The 22,868-nt window shown below is 39.3% G+C and overlaps 2 protein-coding genes across 9 annotated transcripts in view; both read right to left on the bottom strand.

Annotated features, from left to right (window-relative positions):
• The window catches only part of DYNLRB1 (dynein light chain roadblock-type 1), a 29,635-nt gene extending 28,522 nt beyond the window's left edge, over nt 1-1,113 (bottom strand). For both annotated transcript variants that reach the window (XM_035892914.1, XM_035892915.1), the window contains exons 1-2: nt 1,088-1,113; nt 584-637 (exon numbers count right to left, since the gene is read on the bottom strand). In XM_035892914.1, coding sequence (XP_035748807.1) covers nt 584-586 — 3 coding nt within the window. In that variant the 5' untranslated portion in view covers nt 587-637; nt 1,088-1,113. The remainder of the gene's footprint in view (nt 1-583; nt 638-1,087) is intronic.
• Nucleotides 1,114-1,204: 91 nt separating this feature from the next.
• The window catches only part of ITCH (itchy E3 ubiquitin protein ligase), a 65,047-nt gene continuing 43,383 nt past the window's right edge, over nt 1,205-22,868 (bottom strand). For 6 of the 7 annotated variants that reach the window (XM_035892908.1, XM_035892910.1, XM_035892909.1 and 3 more), the window contains 13 exons: nt 20,572-20,656; nt 19,100-19,228; nt 18,369-18,441; nt 17,493-17,564; nt 15,385-15,473; nt 14,730-14,889; nt 14,312-14,445; nt 10,370-10,510; nt 8,434-8,554; nt 7,580-7,684; nt 6,304-6,400; nt 5,839-5,911; nt 2,733-5,163 (listed from right to left, as the gene is read on the bottom strand). In XM_035892908.1, the coding sequence (XP_035748801.1) occupies nt 5,064-5,163; nt 5,839-5,911; nt 6,304-6,400; nt 7,580-7,684; nt 8,434-8,554; nt 10,370-10,510; nt 14,312-14,445; nt 14,730-14,889; nt 15,385-15,473; nt 17,493-17,564; nt 18,369-18,441; nt 19,100-19,228; nt 20,572-20,656 (1,379 nt within the window). In that variant the 3' untranslated portion in view covers nt 2,733-5,063. Of the gene's footprint in view, nt 1,294-2,732; nt 5,164-5,838; nt 5,912-6,303; nt 6,401-7,579; nt 7,685-8,433; nt 8,555-10,369; nt 10,511-14,311; nt 14,446-14,729; nt 14,890-15,384; nt 15,474-17,492; nt 17,565-18,368; nt 18,442-19,099; nt 19,229-20,571; nt 20,657-22,868 lie in introns of those variants that run through there. The other variant, XM_009637361.2, reaches the window with a different exon arrangement.

Consider the following 22,868-nt stretch of genomic DNA (forward strand, 5'->3'; position numbering starts at 1 on the left):
GGAGGGGCTCACAGCGTTACCCCTCAGGCGAAGTGAAGGGGGCGCGGAGAGCTGAGCTGCGGAACCTTCCCGCTTCTGTCTGGGATCCGTTCTCCGCCTGAAGCCAATGTTGCTTCTTCCGCTTCTTCCGCGCTCGGCCAACGCTCGGCTTCCTCTACGGAAGAGCCACTAGGCTGAGAGTGGACGTGGGATCAGGCATCTCCAGAGACCAGGGACAAAGCCTTCCTTGGAATCCAAGAGAGCCGACTGCTTTCTCTTCTAGTGGATATTTACAGCGCTGCAACCCAATTAATTGAAATTCTCATTTCCCTTACCAGTCCAGCAATGAATTTTAAAGTGTGGCTACCTATGGTAAAATTACCTTCTGTAGATTCACATTCCAGCCCCCCCCGAGGACGATGACACTTGCTCCGTAGGTGAGCAGCTGCCACCAGAGACCCAAACCATGCAAGGTTCTGTTTAAACTAAACAAGGCCCCCCCGCCCCGTGCAAATCCAGCGGCAACCCTACCCAGGACTGGCACCAACACTGGTATCATCTTCACAGAAGAAAATAGCGACGGTGCCACCGAGTTGTACATTACCATACCATGCGTTTCTCCTGCATCGCAGTGTGATTCTGTTTTGGGGGGTTTGCCCTTTTCTAAAAAAAAACAAAAACAAAAACCAAAACCAAACAAAACCACAAACTTGATACATGTGAAATGTCCTCATAGCTGTACTAACTTAAAACTACCCAAAGCAGTGTCAAATTTGGGGGCTACACAACTTAGTAGCAGGCTTTTAAGGGATTGCATCCACAGCACAGAGGAAGCAATTCAAAGCCAACCTCCCCTGCCGCAGGAAGAAGGCAGTTATCACGATTATTGCCTAGAGTCACATGGCATACAACAGCACATGCAGGACTTGCCGCTGCTAACAAAATTGTGTTAACCGAGCCCACATGAACACGTGAGGAAGTCAGCAGAGCAACATCGCAGTGGGAGGGCCTGCAGCACTGAAGATCACCCTCGGTGGAGGAGGAGCCCTTTAGGGGACATCTGAATAAACCGGACACAAACAAGTTTGTGAGTCCTGGTGGGATGCACCTGTGAGCCCTGAGGGAGCTGGCCTGTGCCAGCGTAAAGCCGAGCTCAGTCATCTTTGAAAGGTCACAGCGATCGGGAGAGTCCAGATGACAGGAGGAATGGAAACCCCACTCCTCCCCCCCTTCAGGGAGGAGGATGAGGGTAGTGACAAGGCTGGCTGGTCTCCCCTGAGCTTGTTTTCCCTCCTGCCTGTCATCCTGTCATTCCTGGACAGAAAAGAGAACATGGACTTGAACAGTCACACCCCATTCTTCACAGAACTTCAGACAGCCTAACCCCCTCAACGGGCAGGTGGACAAATTGGTTTGCACACAGATGCTTGCAGCCTCGCTGCCTCCTTGCGGCAGCACCCCCAGGACCACTGGTGCTAAAAAGTCAGGAATTGTTTTATCTGCAGTTTCTACCCCATCACAAAGGCAGCAGGGTCCGAAATCTCCCAATGAACTTCCAGTGCAATCAGCAACGGCAGAAGGGGTCTCAGGAAAGAAACGTTCCTCAGTACCTCTGCCAGAAGGACAACTTCAGACAGCCTAACCCCCTCAACGGGCAGGTGGACAAATTGGTTTGCACACAGATGCTTCGTAGCGTAGAAGGAACAACGACGAGACTGCCAGCTCTTTAAGTAGTTTTATAAAAGTATTTGACTTACTGAGATACTGTTACAGTTACCTGAGTATTTGAAATTACAATGCAAGGAAATTTCAACGATGAATTTCAGTACAGTATTTTACAATCCAGTGCTGCTGATCCCAGCTCATACACGAGTTCACTAGAGCACATATACACAAACAGTGATTTTTGGAGAAAATTAAAAGACACCACAGAAAGGGGGCTGGAGATACCAACATAACAGAGTCGAGATTACAAATCCAGTGCAGCATGTAACAGAACTGCCAACAAAAAAGAAATTAAACAAGTCTGTTTTTGTTTCACTTCTCTCAGAATAATAAAAACGACTTTTTTTTTTTTTAACACAAGTAACTGGATAAAAAACAAACCCCAACAACGTCCACACTAGATCAGATGAAGACATAACCATTTACTGTGCATATTAACATTTCCTGAGCTACCCGGGACAATAAGGCTTCGTTAACTCTTAGATCAGCAGCTCAGCATTTAATTTTCTCATGTCATTCTCATAAGGCAAAATTCTAAATAAGTTATTTTTAATACTTGAAAGTTAGGCTCCACTGGCAGTTGCATATGGATGTACATTTGTGATGTACTATGAATTCATGCAGCTCAGGCTGCTAACTCAAAGCAGTGGGAGACAAATTCATTATCTCTGCTGAAAATCTCACTCCTAAATCCAATTCCCGACACCCAATTATCTGGGATACCAGATGCAGTGGACTCATCCACACGCCGTTCTCACCAGAAAGAACAGGAAAGCACACCAGTGCCTTACATTAATTCCTTTTTATTTCTACACAACATGCTGTAAAAAATTACCAGATTTGTTGGCATTTGCAGCGCTGACAAAGTAAAATGCCTGAGTAATCCCACCCTCTGCCTTCTGAAATACGGCCAATTCAACACAGTAAAGTTGCTTTAAATGTCTTATATTTTGGCCAAGTCCAATGTTTCACAGATTATTCCCTGCCTCCCCACCCCCCAATGAATTATTTGTGATATTTTAAAACCACATCTGGTGCTTGGGATATCCAGCCCCCTCTCCCCCACCCTAATACAGCAGAAGAGACGTATCAACATGCCATTTAAATTAAAGAAAAATGGAATAAGTGGAATTCTGGACTGCAAAAATATATACAAGCATTTACCTTTTTCCTGAACTAAACATTTCAACCATAAAAATATTAAACAGCCGTACCCTATAGAACTAGGGCTAAGGCTATTTCAATTATAACTATTCTTTATTTTAAAAATATAGGGCTGAAAGCCTTTTGGGTGATATTTATACATTAACAACATTTCTAGGTTCCCTACATGAATGATAAAGCATTATGCAGAACACAGACTATTTTTCATACCTTAATCTTGCATTATCTTGCTTAATTTAATCTCTCTTGTAAATATGTTAGATAACTACACTTCATTGTAAGAATTAATATAAACAGAAAATATTTATAAGGCCTTTTTTCTCCTCACGAGCTGCATACTGTCATCTATCCATCAAATGTGTTGAAGTTGGCAGATTTTCCTCCTAGTAAACCACGAAGCCGGGTTGGCTCCTGCCACCAATGAAACTGTGGAAGAGGGTCACCGCTGCATCCTCAGGAGCTCTTCTCCACGCCTGTATTAGCAGACGCGTGACAAAAGAGCTACTCACTCTGAAGCCTTAATCATTCTGCCTTCCAATACACACGGATCGCTTTGTAGGGCCTGAAGAACCCTTGCAGTCAGTTAAAGACGGTAGTGTCTTTGTTCTTCTCAGGCCTGAATCAGTTTTCCCCCTCTCTTCTAGTTCAGACAGAAGGACCAGCAGGAAAAAAATATTCTTTTCAAGATGGGGAATTCACTTTTACAGCTTCCCACCACCCTGTTTCAGCTCCACTATCTCGGAGCCTCTTGCAAACAGCTCCTGCCCTGACACTTTGAGCTGCAGTTATGCTTTGGCACGTGCCACGCGCCATTTCAAGTGTCAGGTCCCTTACTGTGGCTAACAGCTCATCTCGCCACAGTTCGTTTTCCTCCCCTCCGAGAGGGAAAAAGCCGACCATACCCAAAAAGTGCATTCAGTCTAACGGAGGAGTAAAATGCAAAATGTCATTGTAAACCAGAAGACAACTGAGTATTAACAGATTCTAAAAGGAAGTAAAAGATGTTATTAACCCAACAGGAACTCATCACTGCAGAAGTTACTAGCTATAAGCATCTTAGGGTGAATCAGCTTAGAAACCTCCCCCAAAAACTTTAGTTTCAGTCTTTACAGAACTATTCACTGATGCTCCAGCTTTTCAAAAATCTGTAATCCGTGTCTGAACTTTCTACCCCTCTTAGCCGGTATCGCGCATCAGCTCCTCAGCCAAAATGACAAGCGTTATCATTTCCTGACTCCAGTTTTTGTGTACCTCTTCCTGAGAGCCCAATAAAGTCTTCAGAGCAAACTGACTGCGACACGTAAGAGTAACACTGAGAATAACATCCGTTAACACTTTTGACAAGAAATGTCAGTCTGCAAACGGGAATTGAAACGGAATCAGTGCAATCCCAGGAGGTCTTGTCTTTTGCAAAACAAGTGAAGTACCACAGTGTTAATATTGATTTAAAAGTTAAATTTGTTACACAGAAAAAGATCAGAATTCTTCTGGGGGCACACAGAAATGTTCCAACAACTTTGGGTGGGTGTCTATTTTTGCCAAAATTAGCAGGATTGGGGAAAAAAAAACAACAAAGCAAAGCTTTGCCCTGGATTTGTGCCACAGTTCGACATCCCCTTAACAGCAGCTTGAGTCCAGCTGGCACGTGAGCAGACTCCAGGAGGGGAAAAGAACAGTCTGGCCACACTTGAATTCGGAAAAAAAGAGCTTAAGCAATGAATTTGCTCACGGAACGCAGAGGGTGGTTACGAGCTGGCGCCAAGAACCCTGCTGTAAAGAGGCTTATGATGCTGCTGCAGCATTGCAGCTACCAATGAACTTCCCAGTGCATCAGTAGCAAAAAGTGCTACTAAAAAGGAAAGACAAAACTATTGTTAAAAATCTGTCAGTCATTAAGGACACATTCTAATTAATGAATGGTAAAACAAAGCAGAGCCCAAAGCTGTATTAAACCTCTACTTCGGTCATAATTCTTTTGTAGCCATATCTGATTGCTCATTTGATTTCTGAAAGTGCTCAGTAGAAATCCAGAGTTAATGTGGATAAAACCTCAGGATAACATCCATTTACTTACACATTAGTATTGTTAAATAAATCCAAGTCAAGTCTACTTTACAATGAAGTGTGCAACAAGCAGAAGAAGTGAAGAATGTACATCGTGTTGAGTTCACATTCTTCGAGGGTGCAAATTTTAGCTATTCTTGCCCAAATCCTTCTGTTTCTTCAATTGCAAACAGCAGCTTTTCCTTCAACTGCTCATAATTCTTATATGGTGGAAGGTCTAAGCGATTGAAACTGAAAATAAAGAAAAAAAAAAACTTCAGTACTGAAAAATAATTAAACCACTGCAAAAAAATCCACTATGATTATGGGTAATTGAACTTTCTGCTGTGTTGGTGGATACCTGGATTCACACCCTGTGAAAAGCTGACTGCTGACACAGACGTATGTATGGCTGAGAGCAAAAGTTAGAGTCCGAGCACCTGAACAGTGATAGTTTTCTAGAAATGCAGTGTACTCAGGAAGAAGTTTCACTTTTCCAAGCTGGTTAACCAGAGTCATCATTTGCATTTGAAATTTTAAATCAGCATGGCTTTACGAACCACCTGCGGAACGGAGCAGAAGCTGCCTTTCCTCTAAGGAAGAGGGAGTGTGAATGTGGCTACTTCACTATCAAGGTGGAGTGTAGTGATAACAAAAGATCAGTCCCAACTTTCAACAATACTCTTTACTACTTCAAATTTTCAGTAACACACAAATCCGTGGAATTTACAATGGAATTTACTCCGCGCCACAAGCGTTTTTCACAAGTTCAGCTATTATCCAGCAAAGTTTAGAGGTATAACTTGGTGTTTGCTTTCACAGAGTCTCAAACCATTTAAGCCCATTCACCTGTTCACTCAAATCTCAAAGTAGATGGTTGTCAGCAAAGCCAGACAATGGGAATACTCCGATTTGCTATACACTCACCAGGTATGACTTCTAGGTAACCAGTTTTCCTTCCCAACTTTTTCAATACAAAATTTCTGGGGTCCGTTGCTCCCTGTAACAAATATAAATAAACAAGACATAGGTGTCTAGCTACCCTTCTATCAGCAGGTAACACATTACAACTGAACTATGAAAGGCTTAAACACATGACAAGATTGCTGTAACTTGTACAGGAAAAACAAAAGACAACTTCTGTCTTTCACTGTGCACCTCTGCCCAGATCAAAGCATGCATGTGGCAAAATGCATAAACATGAAGTGATTGTGAGACTCAATACACCACCTGTAAACATTCCTGCCATCTCTTTTTCCATCATAGCTCAAGTATACACAGGAATTATGAAACAGCATTCAATATAAAATTAATTGAAAATGTCCATAAACGTACAACTTGGTTCTTTCAAAAAAAAAGATCTAATGCATTAGAGGGATTGTTAATGCATACCCATGAGGTCAGCAAATCCTCCCACTGGCAATCTGCACGTTCCAGTAACAAACTGCAAGAGTCTCATTCTCTTCTCGTTATCGATTTCTTTCACAAACTGAAAAAGAATTGAAATAAACATTTAGGTATAGATTTGATAACTCAGATTTTCACAACATCATCATCCATAGATTAACAACTTACATGACTGTTCTGAATAGCCGGATTAGCAGTAACAATTTGTACTCACACCCTACCGTCTGTCCAATAACTCTATCATTTACTAAGCTGTACCTGTGCTCTGTAACTCCTGTTGGTCTGAGAATAAAGCCCGCTTGAGGTTTGACCTCAGTGGTAAGGTGCATCAGGTGTCTGAAGTTAGATAGGATGGCAAGGTCAAGTACTGTGAAGAACATTCATCTTATTCCTCATTAAGGCTCAAGTGCATTTGCAAAAGCATCTCAAAGAGTGAAGAGCTGCTCTCCCTATGCAATACCTTCAATAATAACAATAACATTACAAGGGACTAACAAAAGTGCTCTGAACACTGCCTTGTTTGAGCAGGAAGGTCACAAGTAACTGGAGTCACTGCTGACTGAAACAGTGCTGTACTCAGAGGGAGTGTTTCTTTCCTACTTGAAGCAGAGTTGTTCAGCACTAAAAAACCCCTACACCAGTACTTAGGCTTTTGATTGCCCAGTATCAAACTTCCCATTCCCGAACACAATCACAGAGAAGTTGACAAAGCTCAGTTATAGGATCATTTAATTAAAGCAAGGTTGGCTGTCAAAGCATGGCAAGGTACCTCACTTTGTTGGCCATTAAGACTCCATTTGGTGATGAAACACAGTTGCCTAGGACCACTGAGATGCCCACTGTTTCCTATGTGGAAACTATGTTCCTTGCCCTGTCATCTCATTGGGTTTGGGGTCTGTTTCTTTCATTTTTGTGTCAAATCTTGCAGCCCTATCTGGGCATTTTGGGCACTTTGTGCTTCTGTAAGGCCCTAAGAGGCAGGTCACCATGGAAAACCAACAACTCATTGATCTATTAAAATAGGGAGGTCATGGCAAATTTTCACATTTGCCTCCATCTCTTTATTCCCTTCTCTGTCCAGCCCTGACTTGGGGATACTTTTGTTGGCTCTGCTGGCTGCGGCAGCCTGCTGGCTGTCCTTGCTGAAAAACAGCACCAGCAATCAGGAGTCAGGGCAAGGGATCCTCGCCAACACCCTGCCCTCACAGGGCCTGAAGAGTCCACACAGGGAAGGAGAAAAAGAGGGTCAAAGTCTACAAACCTGCCAGAACCACACTATCTGTCTGCTGGTCCTGGTGTAGTGCCGGTAGATGGTATGTCTCTGCCAGTCGTTTAAATCAATTTCTTGCATTCCACAGAGAAGCACCTTTAGGGGAGAAAAAGGGAAATAAGCACACAAGTACAAGTTACCGCTTTCCTTCTGACTTCCCACATAGCAAATAGAGCATCAACTGCACTCATACTCAGAAGCATCTGCAGTGACTGTATACTTGGTTTTAATTTTAAACTTTATCCAAAACTTCTAAAACAAAGCACGATGACTGCTCATTAAGTGTATTTGGAGAGGCCACAAACTAGAAAGCAGATCTGGCATGAAAAATGGAGTAATTGCTTGCATTTAGACATTCAAGCCAGGAACAGCTTATCATTGCCCAGCCACACAATTCTCTGGTAGGAACAGGGTGTTTTGTTTTTCATGTTTTTATCTTTTTAAATCAAACAGATGCTTCAGAAAGTGTCATTTTGGGAGACCAAAACCATCCAGAACTTGGTCCAATCTATATGCAACCATCCATTGCATAGCTGGTTTTATCTCCCTTTCTGACAAGTTACTCCTTTGAACAGGCAAATCAAATTGCTGAGGATTACAAAAGCAATTCCATAGGAAATTTCTACTGGCAGAATATTAGCCTTTAGAAACGCCTCAGTAGGCTGCAAAGATGAATGTGAAGGGAAACACACGGATCAAACACTACTCCATAAAGTCTCCCCCACATGCCCTATAAAACAGAGTTGTCAGCCTCAGCAAGTTCTGCTCTTCAGACGTAATGACTGGAGCTTAAGTATTTTATGTGTTAACAACCAGGGTCTAGCAACAGCCAACCAATCCTTTACCTCCAGTTCCTTAGCATCAAAATACTGCAAATACTGTTGTGGTAGAATTTCATTGAAGCCCTCAAAGAAAGCCTGTGTCTGCTCCTCAACACCTCGGGAAAGTCTCCATTCTGCTACTAGCCTGTAAAAGAAGATACAGAAAGATAATTTAAATGGCCTGTGCGAAACCAAGTCCACACCTTTGCTAGCCTATTTTAGGATGAACTATAAGCTAAGTTTAAAAAAAAAAAAAAAAAAAAAAAAAGTAAAGTCTGGAAAGTTCTTGGGATAGAGGATCGCATAATTTTATTCATAACCTTTACTCTGTGCAAACGATTTTGTTTTTGATTTAAGTTAAAACCCTGTGTTTCCTACCATTCTGCCTACAGAAAGTATTTCAGACTCAAAGAGGAGGCAGCATCTATTCACTGATTATACTAATAATGAGAACACAGCAGTCCCTAGGTATTTGAAGAAAGAAAAAACCACAGAGCTATATTTGTCTAATATTCTCCCCAGAAATCTCAGTCATTATCCATGGAAAGGTAAAAACTAGGTCAAGTTGTACTGGTGAAGATAGGCAGGGCTGCTAGCTTACCAAGAAACAACTATGTCCATTTGGAAACTTCCATATTTTCTTCTGTTAATCATGAAACTTTGCTCTGTGACAGAAACTCCACTGTCCATTAATAAAAGGGAGAAAAAGCAGGCAGGAGACCTGAAGGACCTGACCCCAGGGAGAAGCAGATATTATGTTGAATTCAAGCCTAACCTGCCAGGAGAACTGGAGTCTCAAGGAGAGATGGCTACTTTCTGATTTCAGCCCTAGAAAACTTGGGGACTTAAAGCAGGACTCAGAGTAAGCCAAAGGATATGAATGAAACTGGAGTCCGAGCTCTCCCTGGGTTCCTAGAAACTGGAAGAGAATGGTTTTCTGCAGATCCTCCCTATTTTTGACCCCAATATTAATACTTTGCAAAACTGAAAAATGCCAGTATATTTCTTCTGCAAATACTGCCTTTTCTGTGAATCACTGAGACGTCTTCCAATTACTCATGTGATGAAAACAAAATCTACTCCCTTCTCCCTCACCCCTTCCTGTGAAAGAAGCCTCCACAGAACACATTGTAAGAAAGAGAGGAAAATTCTCCTGTGATTCAGTTTATTTTGTGCCTGCAATGTGTCACTTTTTTTTTTTTCTTTTTTTGCAAGCACATCCTCCAAGCTTAAATGGTGAAGTTCACACCTTAAAGCAGAGCTCGTGTACTGCCAACACACTGAGGAAGAAGGGGATATTTCAGGACAAAGCAGGTCACTCTTCACATTTTTATTCTTTAATCGCTCTTAGCCTCCTTCCCTCTTAACCTACCGCTTTAAAGCTTTCTGGTACTACAAACATCCCTCATTTATGACAATGCAACTTAAGACACCATTTGTAACACGGTCCTGTTACAAATGCCAAGACCTAATCATACTGTAGGACCAGTTCAGATAAAACTAATAGCGATCCCAATATCTTTAAAAACAAGAATCATCATAAAAGCATCCAAAAATGTTCTTAAGTGTAAAAAAACCAAACATAAATGGCTGGGCAGAATATCAGTAGGCTATGAAGCAATATAATTCCAATAATAAACACATGCAACGACTCCATGAAATCCCTGACATTCACATTTGTTGTCATAGTGTCCTGCTAAACTTAAATATCTCTAGGAAAAAAGCAGACCGTCTACTAACTGTAATCTTTGGGAAAAGTGGAATTTAAAAACTTATTTCTATTAATATTCTTCTTTCAAATATGACATCCAAACAATTGCCACTTGTTGCCAACATCGGCGATTACTCAGAGACAGAATTTCAACAATGTTTCTGATTATGTAGTTTGACAACCTTTTCTTGCTAGAACTAAAGAAAGTGACGGAGAGAAGAGCATTTTAAAATCTTCATTTATTCTTACCTAATGTAGTCTTCTTTGTTTTCTTCTGTAACCAGAATGTTGCTACCATTTGGCTTCAAATCATGGCTTTTGATTTCACCTAGAATTTCCTTATCAACTGAGAAAAACATTTCCAAGCAGCACTCTTCAATATCATTCTCTCTGTAAGGAAAAAAAAAAACAAAACAACCCCTATTTTAAATAACTATGTCAGGACCTTGTACTCAGTAGAGGAGAGAGTTATGAAGAACCTTAAGAAAAAAGGTTTGGAGCTAAATAATCAAGATAAGGAAATGTTCATGAATATTTCAAGGCATGATTGCTTCTCCTAACAGGTAATGTAAGGACTGTTAAAACGTAGCTGTCACTTTGTCAGATAATAGCAGGTAAGAAGCAACTAAGAAAGATTTTGCATGCTTAATGATTATCTTCAACTCCAGTATATTTATGGGACTATCTTGTAAGCATATACTAAAATGTCCCAAGCTCCTAAGTTAACAAATATTCCTGCTAAAGAGGAATTCTCTTAGGAATTTCAGCGTAGGAAGAATCTGTAGCCAACAAACATTGCTCAAATAAACTCTATTCTCTTTATAGGCGTTAACAGCCAGGAGAGTAACAGGATGACACTAATTTGTTGATATGTGGTTCTGTAAGGCAAAGAATCACCTGCAGATGCAGAGGTTTGCATGACCATTTTCCCCAAAAATGAAGTGCAAAATTAAGATATTTGTCCCAAACTGTAACACAGAAGTGTCAGTCTTGAAAACGTCGTTGTGGTTTATCTAGCACCACGATGTAGTGGTGCTTCTGAACTTTAAATGAAGGGACTTTTTAGGGACATGGTTTAGTGGTGGGATGGCAGGGTTGGTTTAACAGTTGGACTTGATGATCTTGAAGGTCTTTTCCAACCTAAACGATTCTGTAATTCTATGATTCATCTTCCAAAATACATGCTATTGCATGAAATCTCAGATGAGGAGGGAAGTCTTCAGATGGACGGATGATGAAATAAAATCACCCCTTCCTTCTAAGATGAAAGATACCTGCTCTAGCTCAGTCTGAGCAGCAAGGTTTGCCTAGATGACCTCTAGAGGTCTCTGTCCAAACTCAAAGATTCTGTGAAATTTTCAAAATGTTGGGAATGACAAAAATGGCCACCTGATAAGAGAAGCACCAAGAAACTGAAAACTACTGAAAGCTTCCTAGAAAGCTGTTAAATTTGCTTTTTTGGTGAGGAACAAAATTATGTCCAACCTGACAGACATGACTTTTTTCCTTATAAATCTGTAGTCATTTTAGAGGATAACTTCATCAGTGTTAGAGACAAGCAGGCTTAATGATACTAAACTTGAAGTTTGGGTCTTTGTCCTTACAGTTCAATATGCACCCCTCAGAGGTCTGAAGGTTTTTCTCCAGAACTTTCTTATCTTTAAGTGTTTTTTCAAAGGGGCAAAGCCTTTCATGGACTCCAACCTAGAAGATTTCTTTATCAGTACAGAAATTGCTACTGATATTTGGGTCATATTTGCTCTAGAGACAGCCTTCAGAAAAGTTCTTGTTACAGCCTTAAGCTTCCCTACTGTTTTTATCTGTGGTAAAAAAAAGAAAAGCAAGAAAAAGAAACCCCAAACACTGAATGCAGATTAATAAAAGCACACGTAGCCAGCACAGATTAGTCACCGAAACCCTCATACACACAGTGAGATGTAAGAGTTGTTCTCAACAGCAAGTTCTGAGTTTTCTAGTTCCTCGCTATGGATGCAGGCTTCTCCCATCTTTGACAAAATCATAGAATCATTTAGGTTGGAAAAGATCTTTAAGATCACCAAGCCCAACTGTTCATCTTTCATCAGGGACTGCTGGTACCCAAGTATTCAGTCTTGGAAGCTTCACACCAACAACCCAGTGGGTGGTATTGGGCAACATTGCATACTTTGAACTAAATTGAGGGGAAAAAGTGATGCCTATGACAAGTCCCCATTTATTGCCATAGACAAGCAGCCTAATACTGACATCCAGAGGCCTATGTGCTCTCTTTTAGACCATTATAAATTACATATGCACCAAAAGAACCATACACAGAATAAATGTAAGACACTTGAGCAGCACTGGAAGACCTTCCAGTCACTGGGTTTTATAAAGAAAAACCCATTGCTCTGAAATGTGAAAAGCGGCAAACTTATGTGCACTACGCACACAAATGCAAAGATGCAACTATGTCTACAGATAATGCCTTAAATAACACCCTTTTACTCTAGACTTTCCACTAAATATTAATGGCTGATACTGTTCATAAGGTAAACACAGTTTATGTGCAACTCATTACAGCTTAGTCAGAAGATCATTCACCAGTTTCATGCACATTTCTTCTCTGTAGTTTGCATTTTTCAGTATCACATTTGCTTGGTCTCTGAAACTCAGTAAGTCACAAGATGACAAAAAAGTGCTGCCCCTCTAAAAAAATTTATGTACATTTTCTGACTACAAAACAGGTAACAGGATTTCTTAATTACAGAAATCAGGACTTACAGCTTTGAAACCTTTTCTTCCCTTTCAGGTTTCAATTTCATGGCATCTTTACTCAAACAGCAACTATTTTAAGTTTTCCTAATGGAATTTAACTCCCTGTGTAGTGAGTTTAGCAGCACATGCATTGAGTAGGGAACACACTACTGTTCAAAAAACAAACCAAACTCCGATCTCAGTTTGTAAATGCCTCGTAAAGCTGCTTTCCCCCCTCCTTGTTATTCAAGATAATGCTTCCAAGATTCACTACTACAGGAGAAGACAATCTTGTCTTTTTTTATTTCTACATTTTAAAAACCAGTCTCCCCCCCGCCTTTTATGAATTTCTCAAAGCACTTTCAAAACTATTCCATTTTTTTACTATTCTTAAGTAAAATGTTTTTTCTCTCTGGTCACATAAAAAAAGGACTAATTTTTCTCCTAAATAAGTTTTTACTATAGCAGAAGCAAAAAAAAAATTTCACTGCGTTTGTCTTTTTGTCTTTCCCTTCTAAATTTGTTTTTAAACTGTTGGAAAAGGAAAATAGCCTGTGTTACTGAAACAAATGGTGCACATCAGCCATGCACTACAACATCCTGGAGTCCTGATATTGTAAAATAAGTACAGAATTACAATGCTTTAGATCTAAGGGGGTTTTAAAATTATGTCTTAAAATATTTTAATACATAATTCCAAAATAATTATGGTCTACAAACTCCAGATCCTTTTTACTTGCTGCCTTCTGGAGCAGAATCTGCAAAGGGAGTGGAGGAGGAAGACTCAGAGTATGAATTTAGAATGGATGGATGACCGCCAGTGCACACGTGGAAGGCCATACCTAGGAATGGTCTTGAATCATTCAGCTTGGAGTAAAAAACCCAGGACAGCCAGAAAAATTCATGAGCATTAACTTTTTTAAAACATTAGATCTTCACTATTAACCTCTAAGTCAAATTTCAGGTATGACTAACAGAAGAATTATGCAGTGGTAAATAAAAAACATTTGTTAATGTCCCATTATTGTAGCACTGAACTTGCTAATGTTTTCTCACTAAAGCAGGTACTAGAGAGAGAAACATGAAGTTGTTTTTTGCTGATTTCTTTTAACAAGTTATCTGAAAAGTTTCAGTGGAATTTACTCAAGCCATTTGATGTGTAACACTGTTCAAGACTGCCACAGCTGTACAATGTCTAGCTAGATTTATTTAAAAACCCAGCAAAAATGGAATGCAAGATGCTGTGCAGAATATTCAATGAACCAGAAAGGCTTTCGCATTATCCAGTTATTATTTGTGTATCTAAAATGACAGTAAAACTTCCAGTACTGCTCTGCAGTTGATATAGTATGCTTCCCAGGGCAGTTTTTAATAATAAATTTACACCTACTTCCTGGCATAAGTGAAAATCAAAACCATTGTATTGCTATTTCAAGAATAAAATCAAATCAAACTCACTTTACCCAGATGAGAGAGTTGTAAAACTCTGGGTCAACAGATTCTAAATCCTTGAGTCCCACTGGCTTATTTAGGATACGTTTATAGAACGGCAGAGAGAAACCAGTGTCGATGAATTTCCCATGGAACAAAGCCTGAAGAACATGAAACAGACAAAATAATGCAAAGGATGACTGAATACTTAACATGACAACATTCTGTACTCTGTACCAATGAAATCTGACAGCCAAAGAATTAAAACAACCTAGAATATCATGACTGCTAATATGCTGAATTAATTTATACCAACAGTAGTTATATCCAAACACCTGATAATAGGTTCAACTCAACAATTAATTACTTCATTATCCATCTGATGGCACAATGTTTATTTATAGGACAAATACATGAGAACACCTCTTTCTACTTTTGAACTTACCATGGCAATGAATCTTCCAATAAATCTGAAGTATTTCAGATGGTCTGGATTAATATAAGAGGCTGGGTTTATCTGTAAGCAGTAGTTATCTTTTCCTGCATATTCAAACAGGCAATACATGGGGTTCAAAACTTCATGTGACAATAGAAAGAACCATTCCCTGAAATCACACAAACAATAAAAACACATTTCAAAATAGATTAAATTAGCAATTACTTTAGCTAACTCATGTTGACTTAGGAACTTGTTGGCACAGAGGTAGTCAATGTGACTACTTTACCAGAAAGTATGCTAGGCCAAACTGAAACCAAATTGAAACTAACACAAATTATGAATTAATATGCAAAGTTACAATGATATATGGTGGTTTGGATAATGGTTGTTCCAAAGGCTTAGTGTAGTTCAGTAAACTATGCATCTCTTTAATCACTGAGACGACTGAAGTAATTCCTAATGCAAACTGAAAATAACTTTATACAGTTTTAAGACCTGCACACATTTTAAGGAACTGTCTTCCTCAGATATTCTGAGGAAAGATAAGGAATAAACTTCTCGAATATTTTGAAAGCACTGCAGCTTAAGTATCTAATTTGGGGAGGTCTTCACACCAACAACTCGCAGAAAAGATACTATTTGCCATTTCAGTTTAGTTTACCTTGCAACACCTCCATAATCTAAGCCTTCTTCACCAGGAAAAATAACCCATAAACGTCTCCGTAGATCCTGAGGGCTGAAGCTCATTATCTTAGTAAAAGAAAAACAATCTTTTTAAGAAAACAGCTGTAAGCATTGACTAGACTTATTACTCTTTGCTATCAAGCAATATAGCATTTAATAATTCAGACCTAAAATGCACTATGAGTATGTGAAGTATGGAAAGTTCATAGAATTTGAAGCATTAGTGCAAAACCATTTCCGCAGATTAAAAAGATGTAAAAGAAAAATAATTCTGAAATTAAAGATGGCATACTTAGGCCAGCAGCCTGTCTATAAGCATATGACAGAAACCCAGCCAATAACTAACAGGCCCAAAGTGAGTAAATTTGGTATTTGCTAAATACCATACAGAATGGTATCCCATCTACAAGTAATTAAGAGACATGATCAAGGACTCAGAGAACTAAACAGAAATAAAACAATAACAAAGACATATTTTTTTCATTTTACAGCTTCACCTCCTAAAGGGGGTAATAAAAATCTAGCTCGTTTGTTTGTTTGTTTTTTAAAAGTTGGGAAGAACTAGAGGTGCTAAGGAACTTCACTAAGGCTGGTTTTAGTACAATGATCCAATCTGTAATTGTGCTGATTTGATCAACTGTCGGAGGTTTACATAAAGAAATTTCACATAACACTTGTGTGTGTCCAAGAACCTTAAGTTTTTGTTTGCAATGAGAGGCACAGAATTTGGGTCAAGATTTGCATTTAAAAATCTCTCCCAGATGTCTGTAGTAATCATCACAAAAAAATTTTATAACCCCAACAGAGATATCTGCAAACAATGAATGACTAACAAGTATAAAAAAGTAACTCAGGTCTTTGCAATTATGTCATCTAAATTGTCGATAAGGCACCCTGTTTTCCTAAGGAAATCTAGGTTTGCTGATGATTACATAACTCCATCATCTATCTCTTGATTCTTTCTATTACAGTATAATTTTATTACCTCTACAGTTACTGGAAAAGGACCAAGTGCAATTTTAGAAATAAGGCTGGAGCTATCTTTCAGTTACAGGATTTATTTTGTCCCCTTCCAACCGCTTTCACTTGAAGACATCACCCTTCCAAAACGAAAGAGTAGCCCACTGCGCTATTTGTTGCTTCTGCTAAGCCAGTTTACAGTAATTTGAACAAGAAAGCATTAATCCTTATGTAAGAATGTATTTGTCTCAAAACATACTATTCTATTTGTTCAAATTGCCTGGCTTGACACATCTGTGATAATTCCTACAAGGAATGAAACCTGAAGACATACAGGAAGATAAAAATAAAAATAAAATCAGCGAGGGACAGAGGAAGCTAAAAGTTCCTATCTGCATTTTCTTAAGTTAATTTAAGTCAGAAAAATATGCAAGTGGCCAAGAGGAGCATCTGCCAAGAGGAATTGTTCCGTGTGCTTCCAAGCCTGTTTCTATGTATCTTAGACTGATGAAGCGCTGCTTTCGGCTTCAATTGGATTTATTGCCACAATGACCATTCAAAAAGAAAATGTAAAGTTCAAAAGCACTTTTTTAACCATGGTTTAGGACTATAGACATTAACAAGAATTTTACTAATAATCTAAATAGAATAGGTAATTTTAGTTTTCTTTTAATCATTTCATTACTCATTTAAAGACCTGTAACACCCAGACTAAGATCAACTCAATGTATTTTGGTACGTAGCCCATGCTTACATAGCACGCTGTTAGGAAAAACGTGCCAACAAATATAAGCACAACATGAAAACTTCCTGAGAACAGGGAGCTGCTCTGCCACAGCGCTCCCCTCAAAATTAACTCAGATTTTAAAGAATTCTGAGGAAAAACAAAAAAATAAAAAAGTTACCTTCTCGGTCAAATGAATCAGTCTTTAGAGCCAGAACTTCACATTTTAGTATTACTGTTTAATATGTAAGTATGAATGTATCCTAACTATTAAGCTAGTATATTTTGTCTCACTTAAAATAACATTAGCAAGATGTCAAAGGATCAGGAATGACATGTGACAATAAATTTAAATCAAGTCAACTTTTCATGCCCACTACTAACATGTTTTAATACAATACCTGTTGAAATGAGTCCTCGAATAATGTTTTTCTGCTCACTGTAATCTTTATGTGTTGTGGCATTGCCAGTTGCTGAAATGAAATATGTTGAAGGTGAAGCGTAGAATCACTTAGTTTCTAATGCTGAGTTCGGACTGTTATTTTATACATTTTATTAAGAGGTACAGTTGAGTTTCACTAATCCACATAAAACAAGTAATCAAGATATCTGAATTGTAATTTACTCCAAGAACAAATTGCTTCCAATATCGGTATCTACAGTGAGGTATACATGCCTCCAGATCCTGATTAGAACAGGTACAAATACCTTACTCTTACAAGACATCAGAAAACATTAAGATCAATAACCTATTCTAAGTCAGCAAGGCTTTTTCCTAAACACCAAGTTACTTAATCTTTTCATATACAGAGGACCAAGACTGGAATTTGATATTATGTTAAAGCACACTAACGTGCAGCACAGTATATTCTGCAATGTTTAGACATGCATGTTCTGTGCCAAATGCCTTGCATTTTCTTCCAGAAGTATGTAGTTGTGAAGAAAATAGGTCTTGTATTAACTATAAAAATACCATGCCTCCATATATTCCCTTATTAACAGCAGAAAGAAAACATCATTATCACCCACCACTTTTAAAAAAAAGTACTTAATGGATGTTTTCCTTTATTCTAAAAAGTTTTAAAGCCATAGCTTACCTGGCTTTAAAGCTGACATGAGTTTATACAAGTCCTGTATTTACTCCCTCCTTTTTTAACTCACCTTTAACCTTAAAGTAGTTTGATTACCTTTACTTGCAAGGCATTGAAGAGTTCATTTAAAGTGCGTAAGCAAAACCAAAAAATGCAACGAAATATTGCCAAGAAATGAGTCCACACCTGACACCAGAATCTGAAATAATGGACCTTTGCCTTGAAGTCACGCACATAAGCTATCTGGGGTCCGTTGTCTCTGGAACCAAAAGGAGAGAAAAAAAAAAATTTAAAAAGTGTTTTTGTAATTTTAGGGAAAGCCTGCAAGTGTATTAGTTATATAGTTGTATGGTTTAGTTGGCTATCTAGTGGAAGATTCTTACTCACATCTTTTGATTTTGGGGTGTAGTTTTTGTGTTTCTAACAAAAAAAAAAAATCTTCCTTTGTAAGCTGTGGCATGCATACACAGTAATTTTTAAACAGTATCTGATTATTAATTGTAAAAAAGATTCTAACAATAAGGATAGGACGACATTAAGTTAATTTAAGCTGGGAGCTAAATTCTGGTTTTAACTCCATTCTGGTTCTTAAAAATCAAAGAAAAAAAAAGGGCTGAGTGTACTTTTAAAAAGAAAGACTGGTAACTGGAAGGAAGGGATCTGGTCATCAACAGTACTGATGAAGCTCCTCTGTTACCCTCAAATCTCATACACTACTTGGCAGGAAGGATTCTAAAGTGTTAGAAACACTTCTGCAGGGACAGTTATCAGTGGATGAAAAAAACCCAGAAAATTAAGAAGCGTTACTACATGTAAAATTTTCTGCTTAAAAAGCTACAAAGAAAAAAAAAAACCTTTCAAAAATGATACGTGCTAAACTTCATTTGAAAACTTAGTACAATGGTAAAGACACTTACAGAGCAGACTTGCCCGTGCGGGGGTCTATGTATGTAGTGGTTCTTCTATTGTGATCCACAAAATATGGAATACCATCCACAGTAAATCGCATTTCCCAGCCCTCTGGTAAGGGTTTCTCATTTAATTGACTACAGATACAAGAAAATACATAGTAACTGATCAACTTAATGTATTAAGTCAATCGGACAATCCCAAGACAGTACAAATTTTGGCAGATCTAGAAAAACTACAGATTGAGAAACCTCCCATTCAATATTTATTCTGCATTTTTTCCCTCTTAAATTTTCATGTCAGCTCTCAATTAGACTAAAATGACTGTTTAAATAAACATCAGCTCATTTGGTTGCACTACCTGGAATAATGGCAAGTAGAAACTTAAGGGAAAAACGTAAGCAACGTTTACCCATGTTTCCTCCACTTAAACAACAGAATTTTATCTTCTAACTGTTAGGTTTTTTACTTGAAAATTGACATAATTTTAATAAGTAGCTTTTGGTATCTCATGTATAATCACAGTAGCCAAAAACTTAAGAGTTTCAGAATGACAAAAATAAAATGCAAATGTATGATTTTTCAGTAATTTCCAACTCAATTTTGGTATAAATAAAAATAGATCTCAGTATATTTGGAAGACCAGAGCAGTACCACTCCAACGGGCTCTCAGAGTCACTTCCCTCCATAGAACTACATTGTAGGACTGTATTTCTAACTGTGAAGCCAGCACATTTGGTTGTTGGGTTGTATTAAGAGCAATAGTGTTCTCCACACAGTCAGCTGCTGCAAACGTGACTGGGATGGAAAGGTTATCATCTCTGGCTACAGCTGTAACCCCTCCACACATGCTAGGCCTCCTCTTACTCCTTTCTCTATAGAAGACAGATGAAGTTGCTTCACCAAATGGAAATTTTCAGCTCAAAGAAGAGGAGTTGGGATTGAACATCCTTCACCCTCCATTTCTTGCCTACATTCCCCACCTCAGAGAGTCAGAGCGACCAGAGCCCAAAATAAACAGTACTCTGCTACTTTCAGTAGTGCCTCAAGTTGGCTGGGTTTTTTGTTGGTTTGGTTTGGTTTTTTTTTTTTAAAAAGTGTGAGGAGGCGTGCTGCAGTTTTTCAAGTTTGTCTTCTTCCTGTCTCTTAGCTATTGACTGTCTAGGTAATAACCAAATTCCCATTCAGGATACTCTGCACCATCCCATCACTCTATGAAAGAAATCCCTCCCTCCCGCAGTGATGCAAGCTGTTCTAGGGAATGAACCTACTGCTGTGGACCAAGACCTGCCCGGTAATTGCACTAAGTCATATTTTGACAGTTTCCGTTCTGGCTAGTACTTTTTAATACTTCAATGGGCTGTCTGGAGTTTGTGTAGGACAGCCCATGTTTGCTGTGGGCAGCATTTCCTGGCTCTCGGTCTCACTACTTTGTCACATTTTCATTCCAGGCTTACATAAAGCTGCAACTATTTCTTACCCCTGACTCCTGGGATCTTCCCACTGAGTGATTCGTGTGTTGTGATTAACAAAATACACTCTGCCGTTGCTGTCAGTTCTCTTTTCTGAAAAGATGCCAAAGGAAAAAAACGTCAGTACCTCCTTAATGTATTGCTGAGACTACATCAAACAAAACAAATAAATCAATTAACAGACCCTGCCACAGCCTCTACTGTCCTCAGGTTTCTCTGTATCCCCTTTGATTCAACATCTTTTCACTTCCACTGATGTTATTCCTTAATAGGCTACTCACAAACAGGAACCTGTCTTAATTCTACTGACTGCTAACAGTCACACGGAACCGTACCATCACCTGCCTTCAGTGAAAAGCTGCAATTAATGGTGTTCATAGGTAAGTCCTTTGTATCTCAATCCTTACCCTGAAAAGTTCAGCTCTCTCTACCTGCACTGCTTACACCAACAATCCTGACTGCAAGAGAGATTCTGGGCATCATAACAACAATACAAACATTTGCGTGAAGGAAGTAGCTCATCACAGGAGATTTACCTTCACTAGGTCTATTGGCCTACCACCTGCACTTTTTAAAAAGAGTTTCCAGTATTTCTGCAAGTTAAAAATTTATATGGATTAAAATATTGATGAAGTTGAAATTTCTGTCTTAAGATCCTTTACTATGCTATTTAATTTTCAATTCTAGAAAAAAATTAATTGGAAGAACAAAAAAGTGTAAGCTGTTCTCTCTGCAGGAAATTCCAGCTGCTTCAATTATTGTGATGTACCTCACAAGCACTATAGACAGCAAACACAAAATAGGTAACAGATGTATACAGGCCATGGTTCAGCCGCAGCCAGCAACCGAGCACCACACAGACCGGGGGGGTCAACTGTCCCAGCCATGTCTCCTCCCAGCTCCTTGTGCCCCTGGCAGAGCAGGGGAAGCTGAAAAGTCCTTGACTTAGCGTGAGCCCTGCTCAGCAACAACAAAACCATCAGTGAGTTATCGTTATTCTCTACTAAATCCAAACCACAGCGCTGTGCCAGCTACCAGGAAGAAAATTAACTCTGTCCCAGCCGAAACCAGGACAGCACATGAGTATCAAGAAAGTACGAGGGCTTCACATTCAAATTATGAGCAGGAAATAAAAAATGATCGATGCAGTTTCTAAATACACTTATATTTTTGTCTCAGTTTAGCGTATGCCCATGACTGAACAAAGCTTATGATAAATGCCCTGGCTTGGTCTTCTGTACCATTCTGCAGCTCTTTATGCAATTTTTATTTAGCATTGCAAGAGAAATACAGTATATAGAATAAAAATTAAAAAACAGGCCAAAATCTGACCATGACAGGTAAAAAGCTTCAGTTTACAACAGAAGTCTGGAACTAGACACTTGTCTATGAGAGTTACACTGACAGCAGAATTCGACATGATGCAGAAACTCAGTTTTGTTGTTTCCTGGGCAATGCCAACCTAAAAAACTTCCTTTGAAATGCTATACGTGTAACGCAACAAAGCACAAGTGTGAGGAATAACAATTTTATTGCATGAAATTGCATCAATACAGAACTAAAAATCTAAAGAGTTATGTTTGAAAAACAGAGGTCTAACTCTGCCAAGTAATTACTTGCTTTAAAACTACACAATTCTGAGAAATATGCCTCTTCGCCTATGTATCATGAAACTTGAATTCTTCTATCTGCTTGACAGTCACACCAGAAATTAGTTTTACATTTTCATTTTTGTACTCCCCTGTGCTGGTTTTGGCTGGGATACTGTTAATTTTCTTCACAGTAGCTGGTATGGGGCAGTGGTTTGGATTTGTGCTGGGAACAGCACTGATAACCCCAGGATGTGTTCATTCCTACATAGCAAGGCTCACACAGAGCCAAGGCCTTTTCTGCTCCTCACTCCAGCCTACCAGTGAGTGGCTCGGGGGGGACACGGCTGGGACAGCTGACCCCAACTGACCCCAGGGATATCCCACACTGTATGACGTCATGCTCAGTGCATAAAGCTGGGGGAAGGAGGAGGAAAGGGGGGGACATGTTTGGAGTGATGGCATTTGCCTTCCCAAGCCACCATTATGCATGATGGAGCCCGGCTGTCCTGGGGGTGGCTGAGCACCCACCTGCCCGTGGAAGCAGGGAATTAATTCCTTGTGTTGCTTTGCTTGCATGCGTGGCTTTTGCTTTCCCTGTTAAACTGTCTCTATCTCAGCCCACGAGTTTTCTCACTTGCACCCTTTCAATTCTCTCCCCACCCCACCAGGGGCGAGTGAGCAAGCAGCTGGGGAGACTGAGGTGCTGGATGGGG

This window comes from Egretta garzetta, unplaced genomic scaffold (assembly GCF_000687185.1).
Source record: "Egretta garzetta isolate BGI_Z169 unplaced genomic scaffold, ASM68718v1 scaffold24, whole genome shotgun sequence".
NCBI classification, from domain to species: Eukaryota; Metazoa; Chordata; class Aves; order Pelecaniformes; family Ardeidae; genus Egretta; species Egretta garzetta.